At 44.1% G+C, this 17164-nt stretch overlaps 1 protein-coding gene across 7 annotated transcripts in view; it reads left to right on the plus strand.

Annotated features, from left to right (window-relative positions):
* The window catches only part of Alas (5-aminolevulinate synthase), a 136585-nt gene that overhangs the window by 81415 nt on the left and 38006 nt on the right, over positions 1–17164 (plus strand). For 2 of the 7 annotated variants that reach the window (XM_053788064.2, XM_053788065.2), the window contains exon 1: positions 14865–15020. The exons of 1 other annotated variant lie outside the window; for it this stretch is intronic. Coding sequence is in view for 4 of the 6 variants with exons in the window: in XM_053788066.2 (XP_053644041.1) it covers positions 15155–15211 (57 nt within the window). In the remaining 2 variants the exon portion in view is untranslated. Of the gene's footprint in view, positions 1–14864; positions 15021–15076; positions 15212–17164 lie in introns of those variants that run through there. 4 more of the 7 variants (XM_053788066.2, XM_053788067.2, XM_053788060.2 and 1 more) reach the window with 2 other exon arrangements.

Raw genomic sequence — 17164 nt, forward strand, 5'->3', positions numbered from 1 at the left:
TATGAGTGGTTGATGGTCTGATCAGTCAGGTTGTTGAGTGCCAAATCCAGGTATGAGAAATTGTTCGGTTGTATTGTTACAGTGTGTGCCAAATGTTAGTCTGGACACTCACATGTACTGTTTTACATCGTCAGAATTCTAGATGTTTTATTTTACTGCGAACAAGTTTATTTTCTGACTTTTTTTTCACTTGTTGGTGTTTTATTACTTCAGCTGAAAGTTTAGACTTGTTTCTGTCGATTGTTTGTGTTGGTGAGAAGTTATCGTGGGAGGTTGAGGGGGGGGGGAGAGTGGCTGGGAGAAAGGTTGGGGGATCTTTTACAGGGGTGGGGGTGATTTTGCAGGAAAGGATATTACAGGGGTAAGGGGATGCTGCATGGGTGATGGGAGATTGTTGCATGGATGAAGGGGAATTGCAGGGGTGATGGGTAAGTGTTGTTCGAGTGACGGGGGAATGTTGCAGTGGTGATTGAAATTGTTGCTTATTTGAAGGGGATGATTGCAATGGTGAGGGGAATTTTCGCAGGATGAGTGTGGGTATATTGCAGGGACGAGGGGGAGTATATTGCAGGGGTGATGTATTGCAGGGGTGGTGTATTATATTGCAGGGGTGGTGTATTATATTGCAGGGGTGGTGTATTATATTGCAGGGGTGGTGTATTATATTGCAGAGGTGGTGTATTATATTGCAGGGGTAATGTATTATATTACAGGGGTGATGTATTATATTGCAGGGGTGGTGTATTATATTGCAGGGGTGATGTATTATATTGCAGGGGTGGTGTATTATATTGCAGGGGTGGTGTATTTTATTGCAGGGGTGGTGTATTATATTGCAGGGGTGGTGTATTATATTGCAGGGGTGATGCATTATATTGCAGGGGTGGTGTATTATATTGCAGGGGTGATGTATTATATTGCAGGGGTGATGTATTATATTGCAGGGGTGATGTATTATATTGCAGGGGTGATGTATTATATTGCAGGGGTGATGGAGGAGGCAGCATGGTGGCGAGGTGTGTAGTTCCTTGGCCTGTTTAAGACAGTGAAAGTAACACGTGTGGTTTGGTGGTTGCAGTCTCCCCTCTCTCCTCCCTCCCCTCTCCCCTCCCTCTCCTCTCCCCTCTCCTCTCCCCCCCCCCCTCTCTCTCTCTCTCTCTCTCTCTCTCTCTCTCTCTCTCTCTCTCTCTCTCTCTCTCTCTCTCTCTCTCTCTCTCTCTCTCTCTCTCTCTCTCTCTCTCTCTCTCTTCCCTCCTCTCTCTCTTCCCTCCTCCTCTCTCCCTCTCTCCTCTCTCTTCTCCCTCCTCCTCCCTCTCCTCTTTCTCCTCCCTCCTTTCCTCCCTCCCTACCTTTCCCCTTTCCCCTCCATCTCAATACCCACAAAAATACGTGACTTAGAATAATCCCCCCTCCTTCACTTGATCAGGTTGGGGCTTCACACTCGGGCTGCGTACTCAAGGTGGGTCCTACATTCCTAGTATACTCGTATGTAGTTCTAAAGAATTCTTTGATTAGTTTCCTGAATGTTCTTCTGAAATTTTCCGATGGTGCAGATATTCCTCGGTCATGTGCACATCTGGAGATGTGTTTGGCGTAATGATAACTCTCAGATCCTTCACTTGGCTGATATGAACAGTTTGCTCCTTCCTTCTCTAGGCATTATTAAGTATTCCCTCCTCTTTTATCATTTAATCCGCATTATTTTGCATTTATTTAGCTTTAACTCCACAAGCCATTTGTACAACTACATGTTTTAGGCTGTCCAGGTCTTTTTTTTTTTTCCTCGCTCATTAGTGTCACATTATCAGTAAACAGGGACACGTAAGAAATTTCACGAATTATATATAGGAAACGGTAGAAGCGGTTATTGGTATCCCACTTCTTACATTCTTCCATTATTATTATGCGTATTTCAACTAATCCTTCTAAAGCAAACGTACGATTTTAAGCAAATTTCTCGATATACTCTATTTAAGTTTGGGTTGGTTAGAGTAGATTGTCTGTAGGAAAAAAAATAGCTACTTGTAACATGCTGTAACGCCAATATTTAAATTCAATAAAAACTCCTAAGCGGGAACAGAAAGCTGAGATCCACCAGCGCATGTTAAAATAGTCATATAATAACTGATGTCATCCTAGTGGTCTTTAACGTTCTTGGCCAAAGTGATATATTGACATTAAGATGGTCTGCGTATTTACTTCTGAGGTACTCGATGATCACATCAACATTTCTCCTTGTTTGTCTTGTTTCTCCAGTTTGTTGATCATTTTCTGGATGTACGGTATGAAAATTGTTCTTACAATTCAGAAATTCAGATTACCTAGCCGGGCCGCTCTTGTTTAATTTTTGTAGCTGTGTCGTAGAACTCCCATAAGATTTGTTAATAGGCACTAACCTTTTCCTTACGATCTTCAGAACTTTTGATATTATATATAGGTGACACTGATTTGAAGTTCAGGAGTTTGTCTCGTTTTTTATTATGGGGACACAGTATATTTTCCAAATCTCTGGCAGACAAGTACCCCGTCTTCAGAGATTTGTTAAAGTTCTTTACTATGGATAACTGTCATTGAGACGTTGTGTCAAGCCTCTCTGCTTTGGTTGTGTCCAGCCTTGTCAAGTCCTCCGAACATCTTGTACGTCGTAATCATGTCTCTTCTTATTCTCTTCCATTGTTATATGATTTAATTCTTTTAGTATTTATACTTGTAGAACTTTCCTCTTAGCTCTGGAACTAATCCCATAGGTATTCTGGATTTTTCTCTATTTTTTTTCTAGTTTTGTCAAGTAGCAAGGTTCCATACTGGTGTTACATATAGTATAGTGGGCTTGACATATAGCTTATACAGAGTCCTGAAGGACTTTAGTTCCTAAGTTTACTAGATAGCGGTTGCGGCGTTGGTAGAAATAACTACTACTAGCAGTAGTATAGTAATACTGTACTTTAGTATGAGTAATATTTGTATTACAGGTTTCCTAACAATGCTTATTTTAAATATAACTATCTTGAGTGACTTTACCATAGTAATCCCAAATAAACATAACTCCAGTCTTGGTGCAAGGAAACCTTTCAAACTCCCGTAGCTATTGCAACCTCAGTGGAATACTTGACAATGTTAAGCCATCTTGTCTGATGAGTGTCTTAGCTAAACATGGCTAAAATGTTATAAATCAAGATAACCGCACAGTGCAGTGGGTCTAATTGAGGTTAAAAATTTAAACTTGCTCCCCACTGTTATGAAAAGACTGTCTTTGATGAGTAGCGGCGTTAGCAGACAAGCGACGAGAATGTTTGCATTGAAACCATTGTTACGATGTTTCGTCCAGGACTGGACAAAATCGAGACCAGTATTGGACGAAACGTCGTAATTAAAGTTTCACTTTAGTCAGTATCTCTGAATATAAGGCAGTAGTACTATTATGCTTGTGTTTCTTAGTTCGCTAGCTCAAGCAGGTTATGTAATATGTGCTCATAAACGTGTCGGAATCGGGTATTTACAATTAAATTCGTCGAATTTGACATGGGTCAAGGGTCACTGCTCATTAGTTAAAACACTAAAAATATGAAATGGAAAAGCAATTGAAGGAACTCTGCATTCAGGGGTGTATTTAAGAGCTTACAAAATGGTATGACAGTTACAAAAAAATAGGTCCGGATAACTTGGCAGTCTATCAAGATCGTCTGCGGAGGAGATTCAAGAAAAACGTTTGAACTACGAAAAATGTTACAGATTTCAAAGCAATAAATTCAGCTTAAGACTTTTGTACTTTGTAGATTATCTGACCATGTCAAATTTTAAAGGAAAAAAGACGGTGGTAAATATATTTTGCGTTACCAGTTCTTAAATCTGATATTAGTTAATTCAAATGAAAACAAAGTTACAAGAATGATACATCAAGACACAATCTCATTAAAACCTGGATACAGTGGAAGTTTCAAGAGTGAGGTGGATGTCATGCTTCAGTCAGCAATATACAGGTGAGAAGTCAGAGGTCAATTAACGAAGACAACAATAGGTAAGAACACCTGTGTGTCTCCTGATAAACCATATCACGGGTGGGGTTTGAACCCACGGTCAGAGAGTCATTGCAATCGTGTCATTACGATTTCGTGAGTCAAGTCGAGTCGTGACATTCTGTTGTGTAAAAAGACACATGTAGAGTTTAGGATATTTATTAAAGGAAACGTTTCCTTTTATAAATGTTCTGAACTGTACAAAAGTGTCTTTTTAACACATCTTGTCGGTGTCACTGTACAAATTAACTGACACTACTATACCTAGACAGAATTTAGTTACTGTAGATTCTAATGTGGAATTAACCAGATGAGCCACCGAGATATTAAGAAGCAGTTTTCTCATTCTCGTAGTGGTAGTGAAGTGAAATGAGCTGAATGTGGAAGTGGTGGACAGAAACCAGTAATGTTTAACTATGAAGGTGAGTCAGGGGCCAAGATTCGACCCCCACAAACACAATTCAGCGAGTCTATACACCGAGCACTGAGGACTAACTGTTCACACATTAGCTGAGAGGGTAATGTTATCCAACCGGCTATTAAATAGCTTTGATTGTGCGCGCCGCAAGTCACGTAGGGCGCCACTAATTTAACATAGTGTTTACACATTTAGTATCCCCTTCCTCCACCCTCCCCCTCTCAAATTATTATTATTATTATTATTATAATCAAAAAGAAGCGCTAAGCCACAAGGGCTATGCAGCGCTGTCCCTCTCTCAGAGCTTCATCTTGAAAGCTAAACCTCTTCAAGGGGGGCTCCTTGGCGTGGTGAAGAGGCTCTTGGTCTGAGGAATTAGCCCTGTCGGTCTTCTTCCTCAGACCGAACCTAATTACCCCTCATTCTCCCCTCCCCTATCCCATCCTCCCCTTTTTCCATTCCTCCTCCTCCTCTTCACCCCTCCCTTTTGCCCTTCCTCTTTTTGGCCTTTGGGATTTCTCCCACAGGCGCGCTAGTTCCTAGGTAGGGGAAAGGACACCGGGGTCCATCCCATTCCGTTGAGGTTCTTGGTGGTGGCGTAGTTTGCCGTGGAATCTGGATTGCCTGGGGATGTCCCGATCCCTCTCCGGTATCCTGGAGTAGCTTTGGGTGTCTTTCGGGCGACAGGTGTATCTCTGGAAGCCACCTTTCGGATTCCGGGGGTGGTGGCCGAAGGAGGTATGCTTTGTGGCGGATATCCGGCCGCCCTCTCTTTTGTCCACCGAGGTAGCTCGGCAGATGTGAGGTTGCTATCCCGGATTGCTGGTTTACTGGCATGAAGGGTAGGGTATGGCATGGGTTCCATGCTGCATCTGCGCTACTAGCGGTGCTGAGGTCCTCTTGGGCGCGGAGGGAGATTTCCGGCCCTTTCATTCCTCCTGGGAACTATTCCTCCCCGCTCCCCCCTTTTTTTATTCTTTTTTTTATTTTTATTTTCTTTTCTTCTTTCTTTTTTTTTCTTAAAAACAAAAAGCAAAGGAGTAACCTAACCATGGCAGCCCTAGTCCATGAACCCACTACCCCCGGGCCCCTTCTTGATACCGCACCCCATTCTGACCCTGCCTTGTGTTTAGACCACTCTTCGGACACTCCTGATGCCCCTGTACCTCTTGCTGGTGCTGTTTCCTCACCCGCTTCAGGTACCGGGGCTTCGACTGACTCCTTCGATTTGTCTGAACGCCGCTCTCCTTTGACTATGCTTCCGGCTTCTCCCTCTACGGTATGGCAATTTTCGAATCGCCCGCCCATTTCACGCCGGACCAACTCCGGTCCTACTCCTAAACGCCAACGTCAATCTCCTAATGATGCTCCTTCGTTACCTTCCCATTCTACTCGGAAAAGACCGACACGTCAAGCACTCCCTCTCCACACTCAGTTTTGGACCACACAATGGACTAAATTCTTTACTTTAAGACCGACTTCTTCTGCCTACCTTTCTGACCATAGTATTGGCAAAGCGCTCCTGCGTCATGTTGGTAGTGATATTTCATTTCATGCTCTCAAGAGCGGTATGCACATCGTCACCGTCCAGAATGCTACCCAAGCTCATGATCTTTCTCTCCTTTCGAATATCGATACTACTCCTATCACTATTGAAAAACATCTTTCTCTCAATTCTTGTAGTGGTACTGTCATTCTGCCCCATACCATAGTCCAACAGAATTTCCAGTCATGTGGCAATGACATTTTTGAACAGCTGGAACTCCAGGATCTCCCAATCCTCAAAGTAGACACTTGTGTCCTTCCTGCCCGGGGGCGGAGACGTTACCCTTGCAATGTGGCTCGTTTAACTTTTGACAGCCGAGAATTCTGTATATGTCGCGGGACATCGGTTACAAGTTCGAAAGGTGATACCTACACCGCAACAATGTAGAAATTGCTGGCGTTTTGGTCACCCAGCGAAATATTGCAGATCTATGGCCGAATGCCCAGTCTGTGGTGCCAACGACCATTCTAATACATCTTGCAGTCAACCTCCATCTTGCCTTAATTGTAATGAAGCTCACCCTTCGTACTCCCGCCGTTGCCAGGTCTACTTAAATGAACGTGAAATCCGTTGCCTCAAAGAGGCAGAAGGTCTCCCTTATGCTATGGCAGTTACTCATCTCCGCCTCCAAGGGAGACTACCCCGTGTTTCTTATTCTCGTGTTTCTAAACATCCCCCCACTTCTGGGGTCCCATCTTCTGCAGCCTCCTCTGTTGTTACCCCTCCCATAGCCACTACGGCATCTAATCCTTTTGCTGTCCTTGGCTCTGACGTCCCGACTACAACTCAGTCTGTTCTCACATCTTCGCGTCCTTCCTCACAAGCCCCAGTATCGACAAGACCTCGTACGACACCTAATACCAATCGCCCCTCTACTCAGAAGTCCAAAAAATTCACATTGCTCAAATCTTCTTTGCCCCTTCCTTCCCTTCTTCCACCTCCACACTTTACCTTTCCAGTCTCTGTACCTAGTTCTTCCCCTCTCTCTGGCTCTATTACAAGTGTGGAGATTCACCCTCCTCCTCGTACTATGCCTTCCACCCCCGTCCCCTCCCAAGTTTCTCCCTCTTCTGCCACCTCCCAGGTTTCTGCCTCTTCTGTCCCCCCCCCACACTTCATCTCCAGTCCCTTACACTCTTCCCTCCCCCTCTACTTTGGTACAGTCCATTACTGTCCCAATCTTTACTCACCCTCCTCCTTCTATCTCCAATATGGTCTCCCATACATCTTTGAATTCAGAAACACTTGAAGCCATTTCAGAATATATTGCAGAGACTAAACCTTCAATGGACACTGATTCACTTCCTGTTCCTTCTCTTCCCTCTCCTCCATCTTCACAACCCCATTCTTCGCAACGCTCCATTCCTTCGCTACTTGAATGTCTTCCAATGCCACCACACGTTGACTTTTCTAACCCCTCTAGTCCGTAGGTGCCTTTACGTACAGATTCCTTGTATTTTCTTCATCGACAATCATGGCCTATTTACAGTGGAATATCCGCAGCCTCAGGGGTAATCGGGGTGAGCTTCAGATGTTGCTTTCCAAGTTTTCCCCTGTTGGTGCTTGCTTACAAGAACCAAAATTACACTCGGCTGTTTTCCAACATATCTCAGGTTATAATTTATTGTATTCTTCGGATCCTTTCTCAGTTGGGACCTTTAATGAAAGTGCCCTTCTTCTACGCAATTTTATTCCGTACTGTCAACTATTTGTCCATACCTCGCTGCATTACACTGCAGCCCGTATCCACTTGAATAAGTGGTTTACAATATGTTCTTTATATCTCTCTCCTTCTCGGGCATTTTCTATCCCAGACTTTGCCTTTCTTGTTTCATCCTTACCACCACCACTTCTGTTACTTGGTGATTTTAATGCCCACCATTTCCTCTGGGGGGGGTCTCATTGTGACTCACGTGGCATCCAGTTGGAGGCTTTTCTCGCCTCTCACCCCCTCTATGTTTTAAATACGGGTACTCCCACCCATTTTGATCCTCGTACTCATACTCTCTCTTGCATCGATCTATCAGTCTGCTCTTCCTCCACTGCACTAGACTTCACCTGGTCTGTTCTACCAGACTTACATGACAGCGATCATTTTCCGATCATTCTTACTTCTCCTTCCTATTTACCACCTTTCCGTAGCCCTCGCTGGCAATTTGATCGGGCAAATTGGGATCTTTACTCACACCTCACTGCTTTTAGTGAGGTTCCTTCTTCATCCTCCATTGATGAGCTCCTACACATCTTCTCGATGTCAGTTTATACCGCAGCTTCTCATTCTATACCCCAAACCTCAGGCAGGCATTCTCAGAAGTGCGTGCCTTGGTGGTCTCCTGCTTGTGCTCGTGCAGTACGTTTGAAACGTGCTGCATGGGGCAGGTACCGGTACAATAGAACCGCTGAGAGACTTCTTGTTTTTAAGCAGAAGCGTGCGATCGCTCGCCGTGTCATCCGTGAAGCTAAACGCACTTGTTGGCGAGACTATGTTTCCACCATCACCTCTGCTTCTTCTATGAGTGCAGTCTGGAAAAAAGTGAGGAAATTGAGTGGTAAATACTCTCCTGACCTGGCTCCTGTTCTACGGGTTGCTGGTGTTGATGTAGCAAACCCTCTCGACGTTGCTATTGAACTTGGCAATCATCTGGTCCGTATTTCCCGAGGGCTCCATCTATGCCCCTCGTTTCTTTCCTCAAAGTCTGCCAGAGAGTTAGTACCCTTGGACTTTTCTTCTCTCAGAGAAGAACAGTATAATGTGCCTTTTACACTTCAAGAACTGGAGGCAACGCTCTCAGCTTGCCGATCATCGGCAGCTGGGCCTGACGACATTCATATTCGTATGTTACATTTACATCGGTCAGCCCTTGTAGTCCTCTTACACCTCTTCAATCTTATTTGGGCACAAGGAGTTCTTCCCCAGCTGTGGAAATCTGCCATTGTTCTCCCTTTCCGCAAACCGGGTACTACAGGACATGATGCCTCCCACTATCGCCCCATCGCTCTTACTAGTGCAGTTTGCAAAGTGATGGAACGTCTCGTAAATCGACGTTTAATGTGGTATTTAGAGACACACAACAGTCTCTCCGCTAGTCAATATGGCTTTCGTAAGGGTCGTTCTACCATAGACCCCTTACTACGCTTGGATACGTATGTTCATAATGCCTTTGCGAATAATCACTCAGTTATTGCCATATTTTTTGACCTTGAGAAGGCATATGACACAACTTGGAGGTATAATATTTTGGCCCAGGCCCATTCCTTAGGCCTCCGAGGCAATCTACCATCCTTCCTTAAGAACTTTTTAACTGACAGACATTTCCGTGTTCGAGTCAATAATGTTCTTTTCCCGGACTTCGTCCAAGCTGAAGGTGTCCCTCAGGGATGTGTTCTAAGCACAACACTTTTTCTCCTTGCTATAAATGATTTGGCCTCTGTTCTTCCACCCAATATTTGGTCATCACTCTATGTTGATGACTTCGCTATTGCTTGTGCAGGCGCTGACTGTCATCTTATTGCAGTTTCTCTCCAGCATGCGGTCGACCGTGTTTCCACTTGGGCCACCACGCATGGGTTTAAATTTTCAAGTACCAAAACTCACCAAATTACTTTCACTAGACGCTCTGTTATCTCCGATCATCCTTTGTATCTCTATGGCTTCCATATCCCCGAACGTGATACAGTCAGGTTTCTAGGCCTTCTCTTTGACCGTCGGTTATCCTGGAAACCTCACATTACCTCTCTGAAGGCAACTTGTCACAGCCGGCTAAACCTTCTTAAAACCCTTGCTCATCTTTCCCGGGGAGCTGATCGTCGAACTCTGCTTCGCCTACATTCAGCCCTCGTTTTATCGAAACTCGATTATGGTGACCAGATTTATTCCGCGGCCTCTCCTGCTACTCTCTCTAGCCTTAACTCTATCCATCACCAAGGATTACGTTTGTGCCTTGGTGCTTTTCGCTCTTCCCCTGTTGAGAGCCTCTATACAGAAGCGAATGTTCCATCCTTGTCTGATCGCCGTGATGCCCATTGCCTTCACTACTATGTACGCTCTCACGATCTACACAATCCTTCCATTTATAGAATGGTCACCGATATTAGTAGACATTCTTTATTCGTTCGCCGCACCTGTTTGCTCCATCCCTTTTCTCTTCGCCTACATTCACTCTTGTCTTCCCTTCAGTTACCACCTTTATATGTTCATGTAGCATCTCACTTTTCCCTACCCCCCTGGGAAGTTCCAGCTGTTCGGATCTGTTCTTTCTCACTCCCTTGCTCGAAAGCTCAACTGCCTATGGTGGCTTCCCGCTCTCTTTTTCTTGATCACTTCCACTCCCATTCTCATGCCACCGCTGTGTACACAGATGGCTCTAAGTCTTCAGACGGCGTCGGATTCGCAGCAGTGTTTCCAGACAGCGTCGTGCGGGGACATTTACTATCTTCAGCTAGCATTTTTACTGCTGAACTGTATGCCATTCTTGCAGCACTTATTCGTATTGCATCTATGCCTGTGTCATCATTTGTAGTAGTCTCAGACTCCCTTAGTGCTCTACAGGCTATACGAAAATTTGATACATCTCATCCCCTAGTTCTCCGTATCCAACTTTGGCTACGCCGTATCTCTACCAAACATAAAGATATTGTTTTTTGTTGGGTCCCTGGTCATGTCGACGTACAGGGCAATGAACAGGCAGACACTGCTGCGCGGTCAGCAGTACATGGCCTACCGATTTCCTATCGAGGTGTTCCATTTCTGGACTATTTTGCTGCAATAGCTACCCACCTTCGCACCCGTTGGCAACAACGTTGGTCAACTCTGCTCGGTAACAAACTTCATTCTATTAAACCGAGCATAGGTTACTGGCCGTCTTCTTGTCATCAGTGCCGAGGTTGGGAGACCACTCTCTCCCGCCTTCGCATTGGCCACACTCGTCTTACTCATGGGTATCTCATGGAGAGGCACCCTGTTCCTCTCTGTGAGCAGTGTCAAGTTCCAGTATCGATTAGCCACATTCTGTTAGACTGCCCTCTCTCATCAACGAGCACGCAGAATTTACCTCCAACGTCGTCTTCGTTCTACTACTCTCTCTTTACCTTCCCTTCTTGCTGATGGACCCTCCTTTAATCCTGACTCTCTCCTTGACTTCTTGACAACGACCGATTTACTCCACAAACTCTGATGATACTTTTCGCACTCCCCTCAGCCCTTTCTAGTTCAGTCTCTTGCTGCCCTTTACCCTTTCACCATCCACTACCCCGCTGTTATCCGTAACCTATTACTCATCCATCTCCCTTTTGCCACCTGATGCCCTCGCTTCCTTCCTGCCCTGCAGCGCTGTATAGTCCTTGTGGCTTAGCGCTTCTTTTTGATTATAATAATAATATTTGAAAGCTAAATATTCTTCCACTAATTAAGGTGATGGTGCAGCTGTTAGTGCCAGTGTTATGCAGAGCGATGACTCTTCTATAGAAATATGAGAAGGTATCAACAATTGGGCTTCCGCCCTTTGAACTGAACTGTAGTGCATCTTACGCAATGTGTTCATGTGTTCAAAGTTGACACCTTAATTGTGATTCCTGATCGTCTATAAATACTCTTAGCTCCACGAGTGTCATTTAGTGTGGTATTTTAGACAATGAAGTCGGAGCATATCTTTTATGGCATCTCCCTGACACTGAAATACATAATAGAATTGATAAATTGGCAAAGCAGGGAGTAGATTACAACTTTAGGTTGTCAGATAGCAACTCAGTTCTGTGTTCACCTTAATGACCTTCTTTTGAAAGAACTGTATTATAGAAATTTGTTCTACACATAGACTTTTACTCTAAACACAGTGTGGTCATCCAGGCTGTTGCTGTTAGTCCGCAGGCCTGCACAGCTATAACGGTTTGGAGGAGGTATGGATCCTGGTTCCTGTTAGTAACGCCTGCCTTTGTTCCAACAATATTTTTTTTCAATTTGTTACCAGCAGTTTGAAGAACCTGAACCATGAATGGTTTTGAAAACCGACAAGTTGAAGAATTGAGACACTTATGCAATATATGGGAATCTTTATTGAAGAAACGTTTCGCCACACAGTGGCTTCATCAGTCCAATACAAAGTAGAAATGGGTAAGGAGAGGAGGAGATTGAGGTATTGGACTGATGAAGCCACTGTGTGGCGAAACGTTACTTCAATAAGCGTCTCAGTTCTTCAACCTTGAAGCAGCTGATGTTGATGAAACGCTCCTGACTGAAGGAATTTAGGTACCCTGAGTATACCGGGAGAGGGTTTCGGGGGTCAACGCCCCCGCGGCCCGGTCTTTGACCAGGCCTCATGGTGGATCAGGGCCTGATCAAGCAGGCTGTTACTATTGACCGCACGTAAACCAACGTACGAACCACAGCCCGGATGACCAGGTACTGACTTTAGGTGCCTGTTCAAAGCCGCCTTGAAGACAGCCAGGGGTCTATTGGTAATCCCCCTTATGTATGCTTATGGGCAGTTGAACAGTCTTCTTTTGAATCAAACCAGATTGCACCTCATTCCCCAGGTACTGTATCCCTACTGTATCCCACCGGTGGCCCGGTGGTCTGGTGGCTAAAACTCCCGCTTCACACACGGAGGGCCCGGGTTCGATTCCCGGCGGGTGGAAATTCCGACACGTTTCCTTACACCTATTGTCCTGTTCACCTAGCAGCAAATAGGTACCTGAGTGTTAGTCGACTGGTGTGGGTCGCATCCTGGGGGACAAGATTAAGAACCCCAATGGAAATAAGTTAGACAGTCCTCGATGACGCACTGACTTTCTTGGGTTATCCTAGGTGGCTAACCCTCGTGGGTTAAAAATCCGAACGAAATCTTATCTTATCTTACGGGCTTAGCTGTTTTCTAGTGATAATAATTCACCTACCTGCTTGAAGGAGAATAATATATTTAACTTGATCTCTCACTAGACGCACACGAACGTTCCTGCATCACTGTATGCCTTTTGATATACCGTTGAAGGGTTTCGAGAGTAGTTTTCCACACTCCCGCACTCCGACCCTAACTCAGGCTTATGTGGCGCTTGCCTAGTCAACCCGGCTGTTGCTGCTGTCGGCCCACTGTAGCCATGTGAACCATCCAGCCAGGGTAGAAACATTGGGCGTGTTTCTTTACACCTGTTGTCTATGTGCACCCATAAGTAAATGGGTACCTGGGTGTTAGTCGACTGGTGTGGGTCGCATCCTGGGACACTGACCTAATTTGCCCGAAATGCTCAGCATAACAAGGGGCTTTCTGTATAGTAGTATGTCATTGATGTCAACTAGGCCTGTATACCTTGTACATGTACTTGTAGTAAATAAAGATATTATTATTATTATTATTATTGGCTTAGCGCTTCTTTTTGATTATAATAATAATAATTATTATTATTATTATTATTATTATTATTGTACATCACTGTAGCCAAGAGTGGTCAGAAAGTGGAACGACCTAGAAAGCCAAGTGGTAGGGACAGGATCCACCCATAGTTTAAGAATCAGTATGGTAGGGCTCATGCAGCCTGGAGAGAGAAACCCCATTAGTGGTCTCAGGCAGGGCCAGGAGCTGAAACTCGACTCCTGCAACTGTAGGTAAGTACCAACAGTCAGATTGAAGCGGGTATTGTCATTAGTCAGGGTGAGGGGAGGAGCTTTCACCTGTATTAACACTTATTATTGTGTTCAGTAACTATCTCGATCACTGTAATGGGCATCTTGAGTCATCATTATAATCACCTTGACACCACAGCTCTTGATACACCATTCCTCGAACGGTGCATCACAATACGTCAATGCTTGCACGGTCTAATCACAGACTGTTTTCTCTCTTAAATCCACTTCTCTAGTGAAGACTTGTGTTCTGTCTTCCATGTATTTTTAATTTATATAATCTTAACGTCACCCTTTGCCTTGACACTGGTCATCGTTATTTGATGGCCCGTTCAATAGTGCCGGTGGCTCTGTCGGGAGGCTCAGTAGGAAGACTCTATTGGCGTGTTCTAAGGTGTGGTGTCTGTTGTCGCATATACAATGTGTAGTTGTTGGCTCCATGTCAAGCCATGGCAGAGCCACCGCTGGATTGCTAATCTAACTCGAGGGTCCGAGTGACGGACATAACAGTAAACCTGCATTTCTTTAAAACAACGTGGGAAAGTTTGCTGTTAGAAATAAGGAGAGACTGGTTTGAAAATATGAGCTAAATATGTGTGGAACAAGTTTTTATGAAGTATTAATGATGTAAATACGACTGTAAAGTTGCTGGTACTATATGCTGGACAAACAAATGAGTAATACTGGATAACAGTAAAAGCCACCTCACATGAGCCAGTAGACCTTCTGTAATTCACTTTGTTTTATGAATAAGAGTAATTTCGACTTGATTTTTTCCCCCGTGGAAATAACAGCTACCGTTTGCATTAACAGCTCTTATATATTTTTTTCTAGTTTTCAGCTGTCCATTTCACTAATCAAAATACTATGGGTTTTCTAAATGATGTTTCTTAACTAGTACTATTAATTAAATACCTGCGATTAGTCTTGTTGTCATGGCATTAACTATCCTGGAATGCAGCGTCACAGGAAGCACTGATAAGGGAATACCCCCTGAGTTCCCATTAAGTTTTCCTTTTTTTTCCATAGCATTCAGTGTGGAGGCGTGGCTGTGACGTCAAAGAGGCTCAAACCAATCACATGACTGCAAGGAAGTACTTGCGTCATCGCTGAGACTAGGTTTCCATACCTTACCTCGAATGTTTTATTTAGCAATAACTAAGCTTTTAAGGCTTAAACTAGCAAAGATTTTATTTATATAGAAACGAAAATGGATGTGTTTGTGTAATTAAGGATTTTGTGTGTAAAAAGTAAGTACTCAGTATGTTATAAGGGGGCGAGTTGAGATGTGAATGGTGGTGTGAGGTGCCGGTGGCTGCCAGTGCCTGACTTGACTCCACCGTGTTGGGGTGTACACTGCCTCTCTCTCTCATCTCAAACGCCCACAGCTGCTACTTTCTTCATATCACCTACACACTCAAACCTGTAAGTACGCTCTGAAAGCCGAGAAAGAACTTTCGTATAGTGTATCCCAGTTAGTATTTCTCTAGTATCACAGTAGAAAGTACAGCACTTAAGAACAGATCAAGGCTCTGCTGCATGTAACTCTTGAAGGTGCGATGAAGCTGCTGTGTGCCTCTGTTCTCTGTCACTGGAGTCCGGTTACAGGCCTTCAAGTGAGTGGTTAAGGAAAGCCAAGCTCGTAACTATAACAGCGTATTGAAAACATTTACAGTTACTACAGTACTTTATGTGTGTGATCCCCTAAAATGTAATAATAGCATTTGAAAAACCTCCCTTGGTCATAAGTATACTACAGTCTTGGTGTTAGACATAACTTATCCCTTCATATTACCTGTATAGCATGGACCATAAACATGTGTATGCTCTTGGGAAGTGGCGGTCCCGGTGGACATAGACAAGAAGCAGGTTATACAGGGGTTGGAAGGATGTGGCTATTTGACCCCCCCCTCCTTCTCTTTAAACAGGAATCGCTACTATTCAGACTAATCTCTGACAACTGAGGATAGAGTATACACCTCAGACATAGTTTGCAGATGTTTCCTCTTCTATGTATGTGTAGCTTGTGGCGAGTAGCTGACCGTGAAATACATTTTAACTGTTTGCTTACTTACTCACGGCTTACATCTGTTCTTTTTCTTCGTGCCTGTAAGGATCTCGGAACTTTTAGGAGAGCATTTTAACATTAGAAATTAATTATTTTTAAACTGATGTATTTCCTTCATGCTAGTAATTTTTTTGTTAAATTTTTATTTGATGTATATTTGTTTTATTATCAACTGAGCTAAAGGATTTACGCTGCCAAAGCAAATTACTCGAATTTCTGAAGTACGTACTTTCAATTTATAAAATATGGTAATAAGAACCTTGTATATTTAATCTCTTTCAAAAAGTAGACATTTATTGATATTTGAGACAGTACCTAGTATACTTCTAGGCATATTATTTTGTAGTATTAGTTTCACATTAATTTAGACGCAAGTTATAAGTATAAATGTTTTAACTTTTTAATCCTTCAAGGGAGGTTCCTTGATCCCGGTGAGGGGCTCTTGATGCAAAGAATTGGACTTGCCTTTCCCGTCCTTGAATGATACTTGACTGCCTCCCATTCACCCAGGCGCTGTATGACCTCTACAGGTTTAGCGCTTTCCCCCTTAATTATATTAATATTAAACTCTTTCAAGGTCCGTAAATAATGTTGGGTATTAAAGCCTGTCAGTATGGTGAGTTTGTGCTGGTACAGTACCCGCGCGCGCGCACACACACACACACACACACACACACACACACACACACACACACACACACACACACACACACACACACACACACACACACACACACACACACACACCTATGAAGAAAGGTTAAGGGAAATAGGTCTGACGACACTGGAGGACAGGAGGGTCAAAGGAGACATGATAACGACATACAAAATACTGCGTGGAATAGACAAGGTGGACAGAGACAGGATGTTCCAGAAATGGGACACAGGAATAAGGGATCACAATTGGAAATTTAAGACTCGGATGAGTCAAAGGGATGTTAGGAAGTATTTCTTCAGCCACAGAGTTGTTAGGAAGTGGAATAGTCTGACAAGTGATGTAGTGGAGGCAGGCACTATACATAGTTTTAAGACGAGGTATGATAAAGCTCATGGAGCAGGGAGAGGGAGGACCCAGTAACGGTCAGTGAAGAGGCGGGGCCAGGAGCTGAGTCTCGACCCCTGCAACCACAATTAGGTGAGTACAATTGAGCACACACACACACACACACACACACACACACACACACACACACATACACATACACACACACACACACACACACACACACACATACACATCACACACACACACAGCACATCTGAGGCGCACATCAACTAGATAACTGCTGCAGCATATGGACACCTGGCAAACCTGAGAATAGCGTTCCGATACCTCTGTAAGGAATCGTTCAAGACTCTGTACACCATGTATGTCAGGCCCATACTGGAGTATACATCACCAGCTTGGAACTCACACTTGGTCAAGCACGTCAAAAAATTAGAGAAAGTGCAAAGGTTTGCAACAAGGCTAGTTCCAGAGCTAAGGGTAATGCCCTACGAA

The sequence above is a fragment of the Cherax quadricarinatus genome, chromosome 46, assembly GCF_038502225.1.
Source record: "Cherax quadricarinatus isolate ZL_2023a chromosome 46, ASM3850222v1, whole genome shotgun sequence".
NCBI classification, from domain to species: Eukaryota; Metazoa; Arthropoda; class Malacostraca; order Decapoda; family Parastacidae; genus Cherax; species Cherax quadricarinatus.